At 37.1% G+C, this 21,970-nt stretch overlaps 1 protein-coding gene across 12 annotated transcripts in view; it reads right to left on the bottom strand.

Annotated features, from left to right (window-relative positions):
* Mpdz (multiple PDZ domain crumbs cell polarity complex component) overlaps window positions 1–21,970 on the bottom strand; it is a 164,170-nt gene that overhangs the window by 56,975 nt on the left and 85,225 nt on the right. For 7 of the 12 annotated variants that reach the window (XM_070033169.1, XM_070033165.1, XM_070033173.1 and 4 more), the window contains 5 exons: window positions 17,388–17,669; window positions 17,029–17,152; window positions 11,242–11,440; window positions 8,387–8,428; window positions 5,264–5,368 (listed from right to left, as the gene is read on the bottom strand). In XM_070033169.1, coding sequence (XP_069889270.1) covers window positions 5,264–5,368; window positions 8,387–8,428; window positions 11,242–11,440; window positions 17,029–17,152; window positions 17,388–17,669 — 752 coding nt within the window. The remainder of the gene's footprint in view (window positions 1–5,263; window positions 5,369–8,386; window positions 8,429–11,241; window positions 11,441–17,028; window positions 17,153–17,387; window positions 17,670–21,970) is intronic. The other 5 variants (XM_070033168.1, XM_070033172.1, XM_070033174.1 and 2 more) reach the window with 1 other exon arrangement.

The raw sequence follows: 21,970 nt of genomic DNA, 5'->3' as shown, positions 1-21,970 counted from the left end.
ATCTTCACTTCCTAAGGGTGAACCGCATTGCTCTTTCCATTTTAGAAGAAAATGCTTAGGGTCCAGCTTCATTGTGGGCCAGAGGGCCCAGGTGCAGAATGTTCTTTATAGAAAATAGTTTACAATAAATTGTGTGCCCCATCTATTAATCACTTTTCATACAAACTTAGATTTTTGTCAAGTACTAATTATGTAAAAGAAAAGTCCTGTCTGTTCACTGGTTTTAAACTAAACTATAATAACTGTCAAGACTAGTTTTTATTGGGGTGGCCCGCCAATATTGGGGTCTGTGATCAAATTGGGGTCTGTGATCAAAGGAACGAGACTGAAACAAAGTAAAAGTCAGACAAAGCTATATTTTGTGCCAAGCATCTAGAAACAGACTGACCAGTCAGGGCCGCCTCAGCAGAGAGCGAACCCCATTCAGCTGCAAGGGCTAATTTTTATAGGGAACCGGCCATGCAGTTAGGCTGGCCACACGCAGATGGCCAATAGCATTGCAACACACGCACATGCACTGTCCGGCTACTTGGTCACGCAGGTGACCAATGAGGTTTCAACTTATCCCTAAGCAGTTGTTTAAACTAGCCTACCACTTTGGTCAGCTTACCACATGGGTTTGGTGGGGTGAGGGGGAGGGTTGCATTCCTTGGTGTTACATATGTGCTGTTACTGATTGGATGCATCCACCTGGCCTCTAGACTCTGTTATCAGAGACTTGCAATCCACATTTTTCCTAACCTTGTAAATAATAAGATGATTGTTTAACCAGGGTGGAGTCACATAGGCTCACTGGGTTCTAACATTAAGATGGGGTCCCAACATTTTTGTTTCTTGAAAGGTATACTTTGCATCAATAAATAACTCTGTGAAAGCAATAGAGAATGGTTAAAATGGCAAAGAAAATCCATTATAATATTGGTCAAAACAACATGTCCACAAGTTCTTTTAAAGCAGAGAAGATTATTAAATTATAAATATTTGATCTTACAGGAACTATAAAGTCTAAAGAAAGTATGTATTCAAATTATATCCATTCTCCACTGACAGGAATAGTGCACTCTCTCAAATTACTTTGAGGTAGGTCAGAGGTCATCTAATCCCAATAATACACCTGACTTAAACGTGGTTCACAGCATTTCTCGTGAGCAAATAAATGTCCAGGTTCTCCTTAAAAACAACTTTCCTCATCTGACCTTAATGATAGTGAAGTAAGAAGTCAGGTCTGGCTGGCACCATATTGGCCACATGATAGATTACAGGGTCTGTCATCTTGTCATGCTGAAGGAAGAAACCCCCTGCCCATCACTGGCCTCCTGGGTGATGGGTGTGCCAGGATCCCTGGAGGCAGGGGCAGACACTTGGCTGATAGGTTACTGAATCTGTCAGCCAAGTGTCTGGGACTGGGAATTTCCTGTGGATCTGCCCCCTGCACCGACCTTTTTAGACCTGGACCAGCCCAGGCAGCATTGCACCATGCCACGTGTGTCTACATGATGGTGTCCTGTGTCCTGTCTCCTGCCTCATCGCCAGTCATCATGGCATTCCGGTTCAGCTCTCCATTGAAGCTGAATTGGCTTTTGGTATTGTTTTTGTTATTTCTTTCCTGTTTAGCATTTTTTTCCTAGCTGTGTTACGTGTATTTGGGGGCTGCAGGCCTTTGTAACAACGACAGGCGGCCTGCAGCCTGTTAACTGTAAAATAAAGTCTCTAGTATTTCATATTTCAAAATATGGCTTTTGGGATGATTCACCTTGCAACAACAGATATTTTAAAACTGTAGCAATGAATTCTATGTGCTATAGACCCAACTCATTCATTGGTTTTGTGTCAAACTCACCTTCTATGCAAGCTGAAAAATTTGGTTTTAGATGAGGCTGGGTTCCCAAAAGTAAGTCTGACCGTAGGGCAAGACAGTTGGATACATTTCTAAGAATGGACAGTCTAAAACTTACATCAAGGAAATGAAAGAGAAACAGTCCAAGAGAAGCCCTCATGTGAAGGTTCTAAGACAAAGAGGTGAAGGTTCTAGGGCAAAGGGGTGAAAGTAAAGGCTAAACCTCAACAAACAACTGGAGAGTCAATGACATAAAAATTGACTAGAAAGGCACATGGAATAAGAAATTAGAAGGGGGCTGGGAAGGTAGCTCAGTGGTAGAGCAGTTGCCTTGCATGCTCAAGGCCCTGGGTTCGATTCCTCAGCACCACATAAGCAGAAAAAAAAAAGCCAGAAGTGGCGCTGTGGCTCAAGTGGTAGAGTGCTAGCTTTGAGCTGAAGAGCTAAGGGACAGTGCCCAGGCCCAGAGTTCAGGCCCCACGACTGGACCCCCCCCCCAAAAAAAAGAAATTAGGAAGGGAGGGCTTTCTAAAATATATGCTGACAACTATGGTTAGAAGAGATACTGAGATCAAAAGACTAAACTCAAGGAGCTATTCAAAAACACTCGGCCACATTGCTCATGGTCTTCTTGCAGTGTTAGCTGTGAAAAAACAAATAATTTAAATCCTCTGATACACAAACACCAGTCTCTTCAAATTATTTTCTAATCTTTAATCTTTGCCATGACCAGACATGCTACTCTAAATGGGTGAAGAATTCTTTGTCCATCTTAGTGTGTGGTTTCAGGGAATCAAAAGTCAAGTGATCCTAAGAGCAGAAAACTATTTTTCTTCTTGCACTCGACAACCAAGAAAGAATTAGATTTCTTTTCTCTATGTTACTGTGTTGACAAACAATTTCCTGCTAAGTAAAATCACTGACTTTCCAAATCTTCATATAAGCTCCAAGTAAAGTAACTGGGACAAAGACACATTGTAGTGTAGCAGGGAGGGTGGGATTGAGGCTATTCTACAACAAAACCTGAGCTCTTCTGTGCACATGTTTTATGGCCTTGTGCAACTCTTTGGATCCAACATTTAGAAATAAAGTGTCTGACTGCTTACATTCTCAGTTTGGCTTTAACATGTACTAGCTTTCGGACTTTGGAAAATGATTTAATCCCTCTGCTGCAGACTACTCTTGTATAAGAGGTAGGCTGCTTTGTTTTAAGCATCAGGACATCAATAGCAATCAAGGCTGCTCTCCTTCTTGGGCTGAAGGATGCTCAGTGATAAAAACAGCTTTCTTTCTAATTGCTTGAATGTTAAGGCCCTGCAATGTAGGATTAAGATATTAACAGTACATTCCGTAATTATGTCGTTTGAAAGGTTCTTTCAGAAGGATGTTGGAATGATTACTCTCCCATTTTGATATTTTGACAGGAAGTCCTGGGAATCAATCCCTGTCATTAAGCCTAAGATGGAAATTTTAGAGTACAGTGGGACTTAATTCTGGACAGGGTACTCATTTTCCCATAAAATTCATGAGGCTTGAAGGACCATAGCATTCTTTCCCTTTCTTAAACACATGGCATGACTTTCCTTTCCCTATATGCTGTGATCCCGTGTCATGTACAGGGGAAAGCATGATAGAGTCTCATGATTCATGTAGGGCCACTGGACATCATGTGGTCCTAGGATGTTCTGACATGCTCTTAGAAATATAGAGCTATTCTGACAACTCAGATTACTTACAGTACACTTGAAGAGAAATTTAATATTCAGTTACCAGGTGCAACTGAAAAAACAGGCCCATAAATGAAAGAATAAAATGACAGAATTCATGACAGAAAAGCAATTTAATACTATTTCTGAGCCAGGCGCTGGTGGCTCACGCTTGTAATCCTAGCTACTCAGGAGGCTGAGATCTGAGGATCACAGTTCAAAGCCAGCCCGAGCAAGGAAAGTCCATGAGACTCTTTTATCTCTAATAAACCACTAGAAAACCAGAAGTGGCACTGTGGATTAAGCAGTAGAGCGCTTGCCTTGAGCTGAAGAGCTGAGGGATAGTGCCCAAGCCCAGAGTTCAAGCCCTATGACCGACCAAAAAAAAAATTATTTCTCTCCTTGGTCTGTACTCAGTCAGCAGCAGCTTCCATCCCCAGTCCTGCCTGTCCTAAGAAAGGAGAAACATTCCCTTTATTCTTTAAAGGTTCTTAATACATTGTATATCAACAGCCTTTAAAACCCTTAACGTAAGCTGGGCACCCATGTGGCTCATACCTGTAATTCTATCTATTTGGGATGCTACAATCTGAGGATCATAGTTTGAAGCTGGCCTGGGCAGGAAAGTCTTTGAGATTCTTATCTCCAATTAATCACCAAAAAGCAGGAAGTGGAGCTGTAGCTCAAGTGGTAGAGTGCCAACCTTGAACCAATATGTTCAGAGAGCCTAGTCCCTGAGTTCAAGCTCCAGTACTAGCTAAAAAAAAAAAAAAAAAAAAAAAAAAAAAAGGTAAACACATTATTTCCTAATGTGCTTGTGTACATTTCTATACCAAGATGCTCAGCTCAAAAGACTGTATTTTTACTGTAAAATGTTTCTGGGCAGCCAGTCTCTGATAGCTTATGCTTGTAATCCTAGCTACATAGGAGGCTAAAAACAGAGAATCACGATTTGAAGCCAGCCCAGGCAGGTAAGTCTGTGAAACTCTTATCTCCAATAAACCACCACAAAGAGGCATGGTAGAGTGCTAGGCTTGATCCAAAGAAACTCAGGAACAGAGCCCAAGCCCTGAGTTTGAGCCCCAGAACCAGCACACACAAAAAAGTTTCTGACTTTGTGTGACAATTAAAGAATACATAAATTCCTTACAAAATAAGAAAAGAAATTGTATAAAATCATAGAGACAACAAGCTTCAAGGAATTGATGAAATAATATATCTGGATTAAATTACTAAAGCTAAGAATGTTGGGGCTGGGAAGATGGCTCAGTGGTACAGCGCTTGCCTTAAATGCCTGAAGCCCTGGGTTTGATTCCTCAGTACCACATAAGCAAAAAGAAAAAAGCTGCAAGTGGCACTGTGGCTCAAGTGGTAGAGCACTAGCCTTGAGCTGAAGAGCTGAGGGACATCGCCCAGGCCCAGAGTTCAGGCCCCACAACCACCCCCCCCCAAAAAAAGAATGTTAGAAGTGCTGTATTGGATGGTAGGATTGGAGATTATTTTAATTTCTTGGCCTCAACGTTCATGTATTTCCCAAATTTTCCATACTATATTATAATTACTTAAGTAAATGAAGAAAAAGGGGAGAATGTTTTAAAATCTTAGAAGAAAAGGAATTCCAAACATGTAGTTGTTTTTATGCTGTTTGAAAATGGGCTCAAAATTCTTATTTAGTATTTGCTGTACTATTCATTTGTTGTAGATTACGTGTTTCACTCACCTTCCAGTGTATGAAGAAAAAATATCCAGGGCCATTATTCCTCCAGATTGCTGTCCCAAGCTTATTCTAAATTCCTCCAAATGCTCTGCAGGTATATAAGTAATTCTGGAAGAAAACACAATCCATAAAGTAAAAGGTAACAAGAGCCTACCTGATGGAAAATATTTCAAAACATGGAAAAAAATACTGAACCTTTGTCCAGACTTTCTCACATATTTCATTTAATCAGCATGCTCAGAAAAATATGTCACAAGCAAAAAAAAATCACTAAAACTAAAAATCCTAAATATTGCTGCTAAAGCCACATATCTACACATATATGGATATATTCATATATGTATATATATTATAGTCAATGCTAATAGTCAATTTTTGAAATTAGAAAGCTCCACAACTCTTTAGAGGACTGGGGATGTATTTCCAAGGTTATGTATATCTGCCTGCCATGTATGAAGCACTGGGTTTGATATCCAATATTGTATATAATAGTGTGATACTACTACTACTATTACTACTGATAGTGATGTCAATGAGGACATTAATTTCTATCCAAAGATATTTGAGTTTCCTTGCAGAAACAAATTAGGTGAACTCAATTAAACACTGAATTCCCAAATTTATTTATATTATTCCATAATACACTTAATGCTTAATTACATACTATACTTAATAACTACATTAGCTCTATTAAGTTATGAACAGTCAGGTCTGAAGTATGAAGCCAAGCCACCTAAGTTTAAGGAGAGTCAAACTAATTTGTAGCCATTTCTTATAGCCATGTTCACTTTCGATTGGAAGAAAAGCCTACTGTTTACACTTCAAAAGCCATTGACTAATTAAGTAAGTACTGATTAGATTTGAGGTGAAAGAAAGGCTGTGAGATGTGGAATACAGCCATGTTTAGAAACTGATCATCTGAAAATTCAAGTTAAATGCTGTTTAGCTATACCACTGTTAAGACTGTTCTACATCCCCAATTAGTTTATTAATACCTGAAGTCAGCATGACTTATTGCGTAACTAAGAAAAAAATATTTAAAACATAAGGGCAGTGCAAAAAGCCTATTAAAGCACTGATCAATAATTTATCCACTAAGATAATAAGTCTACAAAACTTCTGCACTGGAGGGAAAGGGCACGAGGATTATTGTTGTCATATAAGAATTTTTAAAAATGATAATGACATAATTTATCAAGAAGATTATAATTTTGAATACATTACTTATTATATAAAAAGCATTCACTCCTTTACCACCCCCAGTGGGGTTATGATGGGAAGTAAAACACTGTGGCTGTACCACCGTGCCCTCAAACACTGGCATATTTACCTGTGGGAGGCACGCATTAAGCTGAGCATCAGCACTGTGCAAATGTAAGACTATGCTCCCGATCACTCCTCTCATTCCAACAGAACAAGCAGACCCTTGTGAATCTTTGTCACACTTACCTCAGGGACTAAAAAGTGAAACAGAATACTTAGAGTCGGAGATTTATGATAAAGGCAGGGTAAAAGTATTGCATTCTAAGCCAGGTACCAATGGCTCATGCCTGTAATCCTAGCTACTCAGGAGGCTGAGATCTGAGAAACGAGTTCAAAGCCAGCCCAGGCAGAAAAGTCCGTGAGACTATTATCTCCAATTAACCACCAATTAACTAGGAGTGGCGCTGTGGCTCAAGTGGTAGAGTGCCCACCTTGAGCTGAAGAACAGAGCCCAGGCCCAAAGTTCAAGCCCCCATGACACACACACACACACACACACACACACACACACACACACACACACACACACACACACACACACACACACACACACACACACACACACACACACACACACACACACACACACACACACACACACACACACACACACACGAGCTGCATTCTAACTTTGGCCTTACTGAGATTATGCATCTATAAAATACCTTTAGGTTACAAAAAAAGAAAAGTTGCTGTCATCCCTTCAAAATTAATGTGTCAAAAATATGCAGTGCATTATATCAGGAAAGGCTCGTATTTATAAAATAAAAAGAAATGTAAAACACTAAAATTTAAAACACTGTATTTCATAAAACTGGTATTATTATTGAAGAGTCCAGAAAACTCATTAAAAAAAACCCTTTAGAAAAAACAGTAAACTTATATACAAGCAAAGGGTACAGAAATCAAAAACAGTGAAAAAGGAGAATAAGCCAAAGAAAAAGGAAATAAAAAACAGCAAAAGTAAGAGGCAAATATAAGACATAAATGCAGTAATAATAAAATAGTATCTCAAATAATATTGAAGATGAATTTTCCTCTACATTTGCTTAAAGCTATTTTTCTTTTGCCAAAGATTGGGGCATAGTAGCTTTTACAAACATTTTCCTGATCCTTTGGCTACTAGTAAGAAAGAGCAAAAGAAGACAGCTCAGGGCTAGAGTGTTGGCTCAAGTACCTGCCTAGCAAGTGCAAAATTCTTAATTCAAACCCTAGTGCTGCCAAAAAAACAAAACCAAAAACCAAAACAAAAAACAGAAGGCAGTTTCCACAGATATTTAGCTCAGTGTCAACAACCAAGTCACCAGAACAAGCTTCTCATAATCCCAGAATGCAACAGCACATGCAGAGCAATTCCAACACATGCTGGGTCACAAGACCACACAAAAACTACCAGATCACCAACAGAGAGCATCAAAGCTGAGTTACAAACCGCATAAATGCACAGAGACAGCTTTTTTGAGAATTGAGTTCACAATTCTCAAACATAAACTAACATAAACCAACTTTGGTTACACGTGAAGAAGAAAAACCACTACTGTCAGTGATGTCGAAATGCGAAACAGCTATTAATATAGAGTGCTCCTGCACACGCTGACAAGATCATTCCCTCACAGAAGTGCTTGAAAGCTTAGTGGTTGGAAATGAGTTCCTAGTCATCATGGCAACATGAAAACATGAACAGTAGCATAGCTCTGTTGGAATTTATGTTCTTATATAAATGAAGGGGGAAAAGCCAAGGCTGCATACACTGAATCTATATCTTGATCTATCCTTTCATTGGGACTACAAAAACACGCAATGGTTTTCACAGACAACTTGCAACACACAGCCATAATGAGCTTTTGAATCACCGATACTCACATATAAAAGGGGGCTCGATCGTCAGCAGGTGCTGCAGAAAATCTAGAATGTGAAGCATACGCCGTGGCATCTTTTTACAATGGTGTTAACAAATGTCAATGTCTTGTGCTGAATGTGAGATGCATACATATGTAGTTAAAAGTGGGTGCTCCTGGTTATTCTCCCCCGCCCCCCCTGCTTTCCACCTCCTCTCATCTACACCTCCCCCAGAAAAGCATCTGCTCTTTACTGGTGTCTATAGCAGTGATTATTAACAAGCATGGAAAAATGGGACTGCAATCAATCTTTTATTCCTTGATCAGGAATTCATCCCACACTTGAGGTTAAGGCAGGTGAATTCTGATTCAGCTCAGTAATTATCTGGCAGATGTTATAAGCAGCTGCTGCTAAGCACAAAACTCTGGCTATTATTACAGAAATATAAGAGCTCCTGGCAAGGTGGAGGGAGAAGTGAAACAAAATGCATTCTGGTGAGGCTTCACATCTGGCTTCCATACAAAATAATGAAACCTGGAACTTAAACTGGCTGTTCTTGAACTCTTGAAACTCAAATGATCTATCCAGGCATGCATGAATGCACACAAAGTTCCTAGCTATCTATAGTAAAGAGCAAAAAAGAAAGCCAGTGCATTGTCTCAATAAGCAATTTTTTAAACAGCCAATAGTTATGTAACTGAGCCAGATTCTTTTATTTTTAAGTCTCTACCATAAGACCTCTCACTACCACCTCCCCAGATTAAGTAAGGTTTATAATAAGAAATAAAGAAGGTGATGAAGAACAAGCTTAGGTGCAAGGCAGTAGTATAAAAAAGCTGAACTGGCCAGAGGCAGTGTTACAATTCCACTCAGAATAATGAAACGGCATACTTTCCTTTTGGGAGGATTGTTCATATAGCTTTTAAGGTAATTCTAACTTTTGCCTCTTGAAAGGTAAGTGACAGAAATGGATGTGACCCAAAACACTCAATGCATAACACAGAAAACCCACTACTCAACCCCAGTCAATCTAAGCACCTATTTTTGTTTCACCGTCTAACACACTGCTCTTTCTGGAAAAGGATTATGTAAAGATGACTTTACTTTCTTTTATTTCTTTCTATTACTTACTCAAGGAGTGGATTCTATTCATCTAAATCAGAGCATTAGTAGGACAGTTAAGAAGAAATCCATGCATTTTGTGGTTATGATTGTGTGATGTGTATACGTGTGAGATTGACTGACAAGTTGATTTCCAGGGGAAGAAAGATTATAGATTTTTTTTGTTTGTTTTAAATGGAAAATTTCATGGGACATTTTGATCCCTGAGATTATAGAGCAAATATTTAAGAAAGCTAGTTATCCTTTCAAGGTCAAAATAAAGCTGTTGCCCACAGGAATTGGTATTTTGACTTGCTGAATCAGCAAGTCAGGGGTAGAAGACCTATATAAATACACAGAATGAAAATATTAGGGAAGACAGGGCTTAAAAAATATGCATCCAAACTTCTCTAGAACTGACTATACACATGACTTACATCAAACTGATGTCACAAAGGTCTTACTTTGAAGCAGTCAGTAGAACTGAAAAGTAAGGCTAGCATCAAGCATTGATTCTAGTGCTCAGAATATCAAAACATGGGCCGGGGACGTGTGTCAGGCACACAGCCCAGCATGTACATCATACCACTGCAAATCCAATTGCAGTTATTAGGTATCTGCACTGTGTGCCAACCTATTCTGTGTGCTACAACTCCTGCAGCACTTCCTCTTTTAGGCAAAATGAAGTAACATGGTCATAGTGGTGAGGAAAGCACTTCAAGCATCTCTGCTTTTGTGTGACAGAGGGATTGACATTTTTAATGATGTTTACTTTCACTGAAGATAATTAAGGAATAGTCATATGAACTGCTTTACTGAAAAAGAGAAGTAAAAGAGGCAAGCAAAAACATAAAATATCGTAAGTGAAGCTAACCAAAAAAAATCTTGATAAAAAGCAGAAATCACTCAAAATGGTATGTTCCCTTCTACAATTTTTATTGATGGAAGAATGGAAAACAGATTGCAAATACAGGTCTTTTTACCTAAGCTTTAGCAATACATTCTTTGCAAAGGAACCAGTAGAACAGAATGCCCTCAGTAAACCAACATTAATAAAGAAAAGTCCCTTGTACTGGTAATCATTACATCTGTTTAAGGTAAAGAATCTTTTCCTGAGCTCTTATTTTATGGTTTTAACCTTTATACATTAAACACAAATATTCAGTGATTAATATTAGAGGAAAAAGCCACACTGATGAGGTGTGACAATGAAGTCATAAGTTGATTTTCATGCTGACTCAAAAAATGTTTAGCAAGGTAAACACCAAGTCAATATATTACATGTTTTTAGAACATTATAGGATTATGGAAAATTTTAAAAGCACTTCCTGCCAACATATATAACCTGTAGTAAATAATACTAAATACATGAGTGAATCCCTTTGGGCCATGAAATAGTTCAAGAAAGACAAAGATCAGATACATGCTGTCATATTTAATGTTTTTCATGGTGAGCCCTTATAAAGAAAGGGCTTGATTCTAGAATTTATATAGGACAATCAGGAGACAACAGGAGTCTAATCTGCACTTCTTTCTGAGACGCTCCGTAAAAATTTACTCTCACATCTCTCTGAAGCATCTCTCACAGGCAGGATTTGTATAGGAACCATTGGAGAAGTAAAATAAAAATGCCAAGTAATACTGTTGGCAAAATTTCAGTAGTGTTATAATCTTAAAGAGACTATTAAGCACATTAAATAGAATATCTCCTAAAAACATTCTAATTAACTGAAACTCCTGCATTTCCTAAGCCAAACTAGGGTTCAAATAAGACTTACTTTATATCAGGTCCAATGAGAGAATGTCTTCTCAACATGGCTCGTGCTTGGGCATTGGTTAAACTGATGGTAGATTCTTCATTGATAGACAAAATGCAGTCCCCAATAGCAATCCGGCCATCTCGACTAATGGCACCTCCATGAATAATGCTTCGAACAATCATCCCCAAGCCATCTTTATTAGCACTTACTGTCATCCCTATGGAATAAAAAGAGTATAGATATGGTTTTATACATAATTTTCAAATTCACTTTAATAATCACTATAGATTCACAGCTAAAAAAGAGTAACTTGTTTCATCAATAAAAACAGTTTTTCCAACAAAATATTTTAAAGTAAGTTTTAAAAGTTTGTGAAATTAGGGCAGAATCTTGTGGGATCAGCTTGTCATCTGTTACTTAGGAGACAGTGGTTTGAGCATCACAGTCTGAGAATGGTCCTGGGGGGAAAATTGCAAAACCTTACTTGAAAAATAAACTAAAGCCAAGAGGACTGGAACATGGATCTAGTGGTAGAGTTCCTGCTGAGTAAAAGTAAGGTCCTGACTTCAAACCACAGTATAGGGGGTAAAAGTTTATGAAATTATCTGAAGATAAACTACTATATGTTTAACAAAATAAACAACTCCATATAGTGGACTGAATATAATTTAGACCATATGATGTGTTGAGATTACATTTTGGTTTTAAATAAAAAATTCTCTCAGGGACATTACACTAACTATCTAATCAATGTTATAATAACAATTCCTCCCTTACATATTTAAGAGAATAAAACAAGATTACAAATGGGAAATTAATTCTACAAGTTAAAAAACTTGCCTGCTACTACCTTATATCTAACTCATTTGTTTGTTCTCAAATAGGTACTATATACTATGCTGAAGCTATAAAAAGCACTGCACAGAATTTATAACAGCACAAGTCCTTTTTCTTTTTGTAGCAATGACTTTAATTTGTGCTGTCTTTCCTTCCAAGCCCAGTCCACTGAGGATGACATCTGTCCCCGCCCCCTCATCTCCTCCCTCGCTCCTTCCTGTCCTGACTCAAGTCTTACAATCTCTACTATGACCATAGTGCCTGAAGGTAACATTGCTGTTTTATCTTTGAAGTGCTATGAGGGCAATGTCTCACTGAACATCCAGTCTTCTTGACATATCTCCTGGAATTCATATCATGATAGGAAATGCAATCTTAAAAGAGTATAAAGTTGAACTTTCAAATTTTCACCACCTCTTATCCTCCTTGGTGAATAATGCTGCCATGCTATTCTCCCTTATCCAAAAATAAATAAATAAATAAATAAATAAATAAATAAATAAATAAATAAATAAATAAATAAATGCTGGAGTTATTCTTGAGTCTTACCTCTCTCCTATCCTTATATTTAATGTATCAGCAACACATATCACTTCTATCTCTGTAATTTATCTTAAATCCACTTAATTTCCTTCATTTCTAATACCAATCTTGAACTCAACTATTATGTTTGCTTAACTTTTTACAACTGTTTCCAATATTGCTTTCATGCATTCCTTACAGCAGAGAGACCATTCAGAAAAATGAAATCACACCCCATGATTCTTTTGGATACAAACCTCCAAGTGGTCCCTACTGTATTAACATAAAACACATTTGCTTGGACAGTGTAGAGGGCACTGGTGATTGCCTCTCCCAGTGTGCATGCTTCCTTTGTAGTCTTTGGTTTCCTGCATCCCAGCCATAACACCCTTCTTCTGGTAATCTATCTAGTCCCTCCCCATTTTGGAGCCTCTGATACTGTTACTTTTTTTGTAGGTCTCACATAACTAATTGCATCTCTTAATTTAATATTTCTTCCTCAATAAGGCCTGTTCAAGATATTCTGTCTAAGTAAATTCCCTTCACACTCTACACTCATCTTATTCCTTCAAGATATAAACGTTTAAAATTATGTTTAAAACTTTTGGAAAAGTAATGTAAATACAATTAAGTGAAATGGTCAAATTTTCTTTCAAAAATGATGTAATTAAACAAAATAAGAAGTATCATGGTATTTATAAAAATCTTTTTTGATAAAAGTCACACATTTATATACAGGTTTCTTTCTATGTATTAAAAATAAAGACTATCTTTCCAATTAATATAAATTATACCAAATCAGACAGTATTATAAACTTTTTGAAAAATGACCTAAATTATGACTTTAGCCCAATACCTTATGCCTGGCTACAGGAAATTCAGACTCCTAGTAAGAAACATTATCTTATATATTTAAAATATTGCTAGAATCATACTACTTTTAAATGTTTTAACAGGATACTTTTAGTGGGGGAGGGAGTGAGTCCTGGCACTTGAATAGGGCCTAGGCACTGTCTCTCGAGATTTTTTTGCTCAGGGCTAAGGCCCTTCTACTTGAACCATACCTCCACTTTTGGCTTTTATGGTGGTTAAAGATAAAAGCATTTCATGGACTTTCCTCCTGGGCTGGCTTTGAACCACGATCCTGTGATTTCAGCCTCTTGAGTAGCTAGGATTACAGTCATGAGCCACCAGAATCCAACAAGAAGACATTTTCCCTTACCATAAAACAACAAACAATTATATATATATATATATACATATATATATATATATATGTATATAATTTCATTTCAGTTTTTTTTTTTTTGGTTGTGGAGCTTGAATTCTGGGCCTAGGCACTATTTCTGAGCTCTTCAGCTCAAGATGGGTGCTCTACCACTTGAGCCACAGCGCCACTTCCAGTTTTCTCATGGTTAATTGGAGATAAGAGTCTCATGACTTTACTGCCCAGGCTGGCTTTGAACCATGATACTCAGATCTCAGTATTCTGAGTAGCTAGGCTTACAGGCGTGAGCCACTGGCACCCAGCTTCATCTCAGTTTTTTGTAATGAACACAGAGGTCAGCTCTTAAGTGTTTCCATAGGTGATAATTTACAGATATAGCCAGCCTTCCCACAAGGATTTCTGAAACAACTATACTATGTTAAAATCAAAATATATGACAACAAAACAAAATTTAGCTCAGGAATCCTCACTGGGAATTTAATTTATTGTCTTGTTTTAATTAGTACTATGCACTCCTCAATAAAGCAATATCAAAATGTCATTATGAGTTATGGTTGACATGACCTCTGAATTCATTTTTAATTGTATAATGAACTCGCCACTGTACCAGCAAATAAGGTTATTAGGTTACATCACCCATATAACCAACTTTACACTTTCCTTCCACTAAATAATGATTTGGAGAATTCAACAGGATGGACATAATATCTGCTAACTAGATTTTGGTTGAAACTTCAAAGAACTCTCCATGATTTTTCTTGGGAGAAGTACAGAAGAATAGTTTGAATTATGTGCCATAGAAAACAGACTACTTACAAATATCTGTTCATCATTTCCAATCAGTGTGACTTTGAACAACTGTCTTAACTTGATTCAGTCCTCAGATTGCTGAGCTGTACGTTGAAGATAATAATCCCTAGCCTAACCTTAGTGTTGGGTTGGTTAAAAAAGTAACTGACAGATAGATACGCAGAGTATCTTTTAAAATACTTGGTATAAAGTGTTCAATTAAAAATAGTTGAAAACTAAAAACAAAAGAAAATTCATGGGCTATAATTTAAAATGTACATCTATCCTAAACTGAAAGCTAGAAAAAGTCTAGGAAATCAATTACTAGTGATGTTTACATAACAGTGTGAGTATACTTAAATAGTAAAGGTGGTCAATTTTATGTCATGTGTATTTAACCATGTTAAAAAAATCAATGGATCTAATTTACTAACAAAATATATACAAGAAAATCCTAATCATCTCAATAGATGAAGAAAAGATGAGAAAATTTAACATTGCTTCAGTATACTAAAAATAGGTTCTCAATGCCGTTAATGAAATTATATGATCACACTGATCAAACTGTAGCTCCTAAAAGAGCTTCTTACTGCATCCACACTGTCTCTAAACTACACTGCAATGGCCTTCCTAAAACGTATCTTGACTGTGTCCCACTTTTGTCTTTTTAGGAGGATAAGAAGTTTTGCATCCTGCACATAACCCTGACCACTTGCTTACTTTGCCAGATATCACACAGACGCATGTTCTCATCTCTCTGCCTTAGCTCTGCAGCTTTTTCCAGTTCCTCATCTGCCTATGAAACATCCCCTCTTCTTTCCTTCACGAGGCCCTTCCTTTTTTTCTATATGTGTCTCACAGCATGAATAGTATTTTAATGCCTCAGGATTCCATGTCCACTTGCTTACTTCATTAAACTCATGTTCTCTGAGTAAAGGGATTATATCATGGTACTGAAGTACACTGCCCAGAATATACAGAACAATGTACGTTTGGTCGCTGAATTAGAATAGGACTTCTCAAGTAGGCGTTTTCTGTTATGAGTTGTTCAACAATAACAACAAAAATGGGCTCTGTGGCTAAATAAAACTGCATTCTATGATCATGTCTCAGAACTCCACAATGTACATCACAATATGAAAGTACTGGGAAGTAATCCCAAAAGAGCATTTGTCTCCTTAAAGTTTACCACATCTCAAACTATTAAACTTGGGCCTTTGGACAGCTATAACATTAGTATTCTGAGTAAGATAGTTGTAGAAACACTGTAGAAACTTGAACAGATGAAATAAATGACACTGTAACATATTGATAATACCTATCTCCTAATTAATGATTTATGGAAAGTTCTGGGGCTTGTTTCCTATCATGAAATATCACAAGTCTTAGAAATCCCCTGCTATAACTTTTAACTTGGCCACTGTTGGTAGGAAGTACCCAGTGAGCCCCATATAGAATAAAATCTACGTGACAGAGATGGGAGTCTTCCTCATCAAATAAGCACTGCTGGATTCTTCTGCTAAGTCTCAGATTTAACCAAGAAACAAGGCCCTGCCATATCAGTGTAAAGGGTGCTGATTAATTTTGTCCTAGAAGGAGTAGTATCTCTGACAAAGAGCTCACTGGAGTCTCAGGCAGTACTGGAGCACACAGAGCATAGGATCTCTCATTCACATAGAGGAATGAGGACAAGGCTGAATCACATGACTATTTATATTCAATGAGAGAACAAATGTACTCTGTCCTAACAGTTTTAGCTATTATAATTAGGGTTTTATTTCCAAAGGAAATCTTCTTTGCCCATTTCTGAGGGTTTTGTGATGATTAACCAGTCAAAACACTCAGCAATAGAGGACTTTAGAAACCTGCCACCTGGAAAGAACTATTGAGGAACTGGCATTTATATCTGGTGGTAGCACACCTGGATGTCTTTAGTCTTTATTCCAGTAAATGAAAGAAACTAAATACAAACTGACTTGTGCATAACTAGTAACATTCAAAACAAAACTAATAATTCCCTTTTCCAAAGAATTTAGAATTTCAAATTGATGACTTTCCATTTTCTAAGAATTCCTTTTCTGATTTGCTATTTCAAACACAAACAATTCATATATCTTTTACTTGAAGGTAAATGAGGCTTTTGAATACTTTGAAATAATTAAGAGAATGAAGGATTTAAGCCAGTATGAAATAAACAAAACTGTTAACTGTTTCAGAAAACTAACAAATACATGAATAGAAAAACCACAAAAACTACAAGAAAATTTCTGAGGGAGAGAGAGAAAGAGATTGAGATTCTAACATTGGTTTTCTGATCTGTAGCAAAAACAAAACAAAACAACAACAACAACAACAAAACCCTACCAAGATCAAGCTCTCTCCTGCACAAGGTTTGAGGAGTAGAGATATTTAGAAAATGAAAAACTTACCTAGACTAGAATTGCCTTTTGCTATAGTAATAGTTCTCTCAAAAGATTCTCTGGACATATTCTGCAGTATGACACTTTCGGCATTACAGGCCAGGGAGCGCTGTTCAATCAAATACTCAGAACCCTGAAAGACAAGTCACATGGAAAGAAAAACTAGACTTTGGAGTGTGATTTCAACATTATACACGTACTCTAATTAGTTGTGCTTTATTTAGCAAGAACCCACCTATAATCAAAACAAGTTCATAGGTTGTCTCAGTGTCAGATGAGCACTCATTCCAAATGGAGAGCTTAGCCAGAACACTAGCTCTTTGGTGCCAAAGCTCATGATAACACACAATCTACATCTAAAATACTACCTTTTCAGTTGAATCAAGTAGCTCAGGAGAAGCGAGGTCTGTGCATGGCATCACATCACTGGGTAACTGAGACTCAGTCCAAGCTATTCTGCTTTCACATTCATACTGCTGCTCCATAGCATTTGAAGGAGTATAATCATTCATGGTGAAGCCAGAAACAGTCCCCATGCTCAGATCCACTGAAGGTGGATTCTCATCCTGTCTCTGCAGGAGATTCTGGGCATAAAGCTCTTCCAAGGACATATGCAGATCAAGTGCTGGATCAGATTCTTCACTAATATCCTGATGGTTAAAGAAAAGAAACATCAAAATTGTGACTAGAATCAAGTCATCTTGTTTTATAAAACCACTTTTTAATGAGCAAAAATAAAATAAAAGGACAATTTTCCATTACTTTAAGGAAGCAGGAACCAGGTTCATGTCTGTAATCCTAGCTTACCCAGAAGGCTGACTGACATCTGAGGATCACAGTTCTAAGCCAACCCAGGCAGAAAGGTCATAAGACTCTTATCTCCAACTAAATAGCAAAAGCCAGAAGTAGAACTGTGGCTCAAGTGATAGGGTGCTAGCCTTGAGCAAAAAAAAAAAGCTAAGGACAGCACCAAGCCCTTGAGATGAAGCCCAAATGCCAGCATTAATTAAAAAGAAGAAAAATTAAAAGAAGGAAATATATATTCTTCACTTAGTAGACTTTTTGCATATTTTTATTTTCACAAATGTTTTGAACACAAAATTTCTACAAATTTTTATATATCACATTCTACTGAGTTGTACTTGGATGACAGGCTGTAAATAAGATAATTTAGACAATACTAAGTTCTATCCACAAATGAAATTATTCAGTTTAAACTATATATAGAAGCAAATAACTTATATTTCCGAATCATACTTAAACAGTAATTCATTTCCAATCAGTCATTATTATGAGAGCATACAAGTATGACATTAGTTGATTTGTATTCACAAGAGCCTCCAATGAGAAAATTACTTTGATAGACATTTATAGATACTCACCAAAGGAAAAATTTGAAGAAATATTCTGCAAGTTATAACAGAATACTAAACTACTAAATCTAGGTTCTGTTATTAACATGAATATGTCATAGAACCTCTTATGCCAACACATTAGAGAATTTCTAAAATTCCTTGAAACTTTATAAAATCCTATGGCTCTATACAAATGCATTGGTCTGTTTACAAAGATATATCATTGTGTGTGTGTATGAGAGAGAGAGACAGAAAGAGGGGGGAGAGAGAGAAAGGGAGAGAGAGACAGAGGGAGAGAGAGGGAGGGAGAGACAGAGAGAGAGACAGAGAGAGAGGGGGAGAGAGAGAGGGAGACAGAGACAGAGACAGAGAGACAGAGAGGGAGAGGGAGAGAGAGAGGGACAGAGAGAGAGAGAGGGAGAGAGAGAGGGGGAGAGAGAGAGGGAGAGAGGAAACAAGAGTGTATGTGCCAGCACTGGGGCTGAATTCAGGGCCTGGGGACTACCCCTCAGTTTTCACTCAAGACTAGTACTCTACCACTTGAGCCTCACCTCCACTTCTGAGTTTTTGCTAGGTAGAGATAAAAAATCTCTAGGATTTGTCTGCCAGGGCAGCTTCAAACCACAATTCTCAGACCTCAGCCTCCTGAGTGAGCCACGATCCTCAGATCTCAGCCTCTTGAGTAGCTAAATCACACACATTAGCCACCAGTCAGCTTCCTCTAATTCTGTATACGGCAGTTTTTGCTTATTCTTGTCATAGCCTATTGTAAATATAAAGTATTTCTCATTTATATTGTAAATACATTTTTCCCAGTCTGTCTTTTTTTTTTTTTTTTGTCGGTCCTGGGGCTTGAACACTGGGCCTGAGCGCTGTCCCTCAGCTCTTCAGCTCAAGGCTAGCGCTCTACCACTTGAACCACAGCACCACTTCTGGCTTTTTTTCTGCTTATGTGGTGCTGAGGAATCAAACCCAGGACCTCATGTTTGCGAGGCAAGCACTCTACCACTGAGCCAACTTCCCAATCCCTCCCAGTCTGTCTTTTAAGTACATATATGAATATATGTAATATTATATATCATGCACAAGTTAAATGCTTTATAGAATCAAATGTCATTTCTCTATATTCCTTGGTTTTATATTGCTTCATAAATCTTTTTTTATATAAAGTAAATGGCATGGTTCCTAGTACTGTACTTCTCTTTTAGAAATAATTTGTTTTTCAATTTTAGCCAGCTGGAATTTAGATCTAATATAAGATATGGGTCTTAACAACCTTTTCATTTCTCCGAAGTGGGTAATTTAACTTCTCCAACAGAATTTATTAAACTTCTCTTCCTCAAGTCAAAGTTACATTTTTCTGAAATCATCAAATATTCCTGATATACAGAACTGATATAGAGGTCCATCATACAAGCAATTAACATTCTGAGTATTTTCAGGAACAACTAATAATAAAGTAACATCTTCCACACATCTACAATCTAAACAATAAACTGGTAGTTCAATTCACCCAACCCTGATTATTTTATTCTTATGAAAAATAACAATGTACTTACTGAAGGACTGGTAAGTTTCAGTATACTAAATTAATTACAATAATTAGCAGAAAATCATCTCATCCATGCCTCAAAGAAAGATAATCAGAACTGCTTTTCATCATAAAAAGAGGTCAATCTATCCGTTAGCTGAGGTCTACTGAAAATTGTATAACAGAAATTTCTATGCATTATTCATGAAGGAGTTAACACAGACACACAGAAAAGAAACAGCTAATCAACACAGTAGACAACATACGCCCACTTCAGTATCATTTATGGTTGCAACCAACGGAGTTTTATTTTTAAAAGTCTTATAGATCAAGAAGAAAAACCGTTCTTCTTCCCCTAAGATGTCCAAAAATAACTACATTTTTCCAATGCAAGTTGGTATCTAAACTGTAGACCTTCTAAAATTCCTATTAATATATATGCCTCCATTTGATATATTCTTGTTCTCAGAAAAAAATGAAAGGGAAGATAAATTAAAATGTCAAATATGTTCAGAAAAGTTGTTACTTAAATATATGTAGAATTTAAGGTACACTTAAAAACAGTAAACTAGCTATTGAGGGAGCTGACAGGTAAGGATCACGTTCAAAGTCAGTCCAGGTAAGAAAGTCCATGATACTCGTACTTCCAATTAACCACCAAAAAGCTGTAAGTGGAGCTATGGATCCAGTGGCAGATCATTAGCCTTGAGCAAAAACATGAAGAGACAGTGCCCATGCCTGCCCTAGTGTATACACACACACTCTCAAATAAAAATAGAAAATAATATTTATCTGTGTAACAAATTTACATACCCTAGCTAATTTCTTATATAAACAGCTACAACCTGCTTTTCTTCAATAAGTAGTCTACCACAGAATTTCTATCACACTTTAAATTTAAAAACTGAAAGCAGAGCTCCTCCAGCCTACTGGCATTCTCCCAGGCTTTCTGACTTACACACTGCCTTACTGTAGTGAATGGTAACATCTTTTCTACCTCTGAGCTAACAATTCTGTCACAAAGACTTTTACAACACTTTAAACTTTCTGACTAAAAAAGTTTTTAATCCTACTCAACTCAAAATCATTAACAAACAGAATCAACATTCTAAACTTGGATGTGAACACTGCAATATTTATGCTAAAGAATGATGCTAAGCAGAGATTTGTTGGAATACGCATTTTTTGAAAATATAATATAATCCACTGGTTGCATTTGGTGTGTGATATACAAAAAAATACAAATACAACTGCAAGCTGCACTGTAATCAATAGCATTTCTGGTTATGCTAATAATTAAGGGCTGGCTGGAGGACATGTACCATAGAGGTAACGATTTCATCTTGTGAAGGAATAAAGTGGGTGATCATGGAAGTGGGGACATGGTGTAGTGGCATGGAGAAGATATAGAAGAAAGACTAAATACACAGTTATTGATCTTTATCAGCTGAATTTTTAAGTCAAAATTTAAAAAATAAAAATAAAGCAAGCATCTTCTCAGAAACTATGCTAGCTTTTAAGCAAAAGTCTACAAGCATTTTAAGTTTGAAAAACAATTATCATTGCATTTGGTCATTGGTTTAGTGGTAACAGGGAAAGAGTATAAAAAGATTTATAGGACAAGCACAATTCACAGCTACTTATGAGGCAGATTGGGAGAATTGTAACTTAAAAGCAGGCTGAGCAAAAGGTAATCAAGATTTCATCTCAATCAATAAATCTGGGAGTTATAAAGTGCCTACCACAGTTAAGACAGCTAAAGCATTAAAGAGAGAGACAGACAGACAGACAGAGACAGAGACAGAGAAAGAGATCCTATTCAGAACATAACTAAAGCAAAGAGGGCTGGTGAGCATGTTTTAAGTAATAGGTCTCTTGTTAGCTGGAGAAGGCTCTGAATTTAAACCTCCAGCACCACCCAAACAACCAAAATCTTCAAAAGTTAAAACAACAGTGAGAAAGGAAAATCCTTACAGGCTATAGCCACTTGTCTTTAAAATGCACTTTTCCTCTTTTTTTTTTTTTTAATAAACAGAGTCTCACTATATAGCCTATGCTGACCTCA

This window comes from Dipodomys merriami, unplaced genomic scaffold (assembly GCF_024711535.1).
Source record: "Dipodomys merriami isolate MVZ:Mamm:240054 unplaced genomic scaffold, mDipMer1.0.p SCAF_22, whole genome shotgun sequence".
Lineage (NCBI taxonomy): Eukaryota > Metazoa > Chordata > Mammalia > Rodentia > Heteromyidae > Dipodomys > Dipodomys merriami.
Note: the sequence above shows the minus strand (reverse complement) of the source record. Positions and strands in the feature narration are given on the sequence as shown.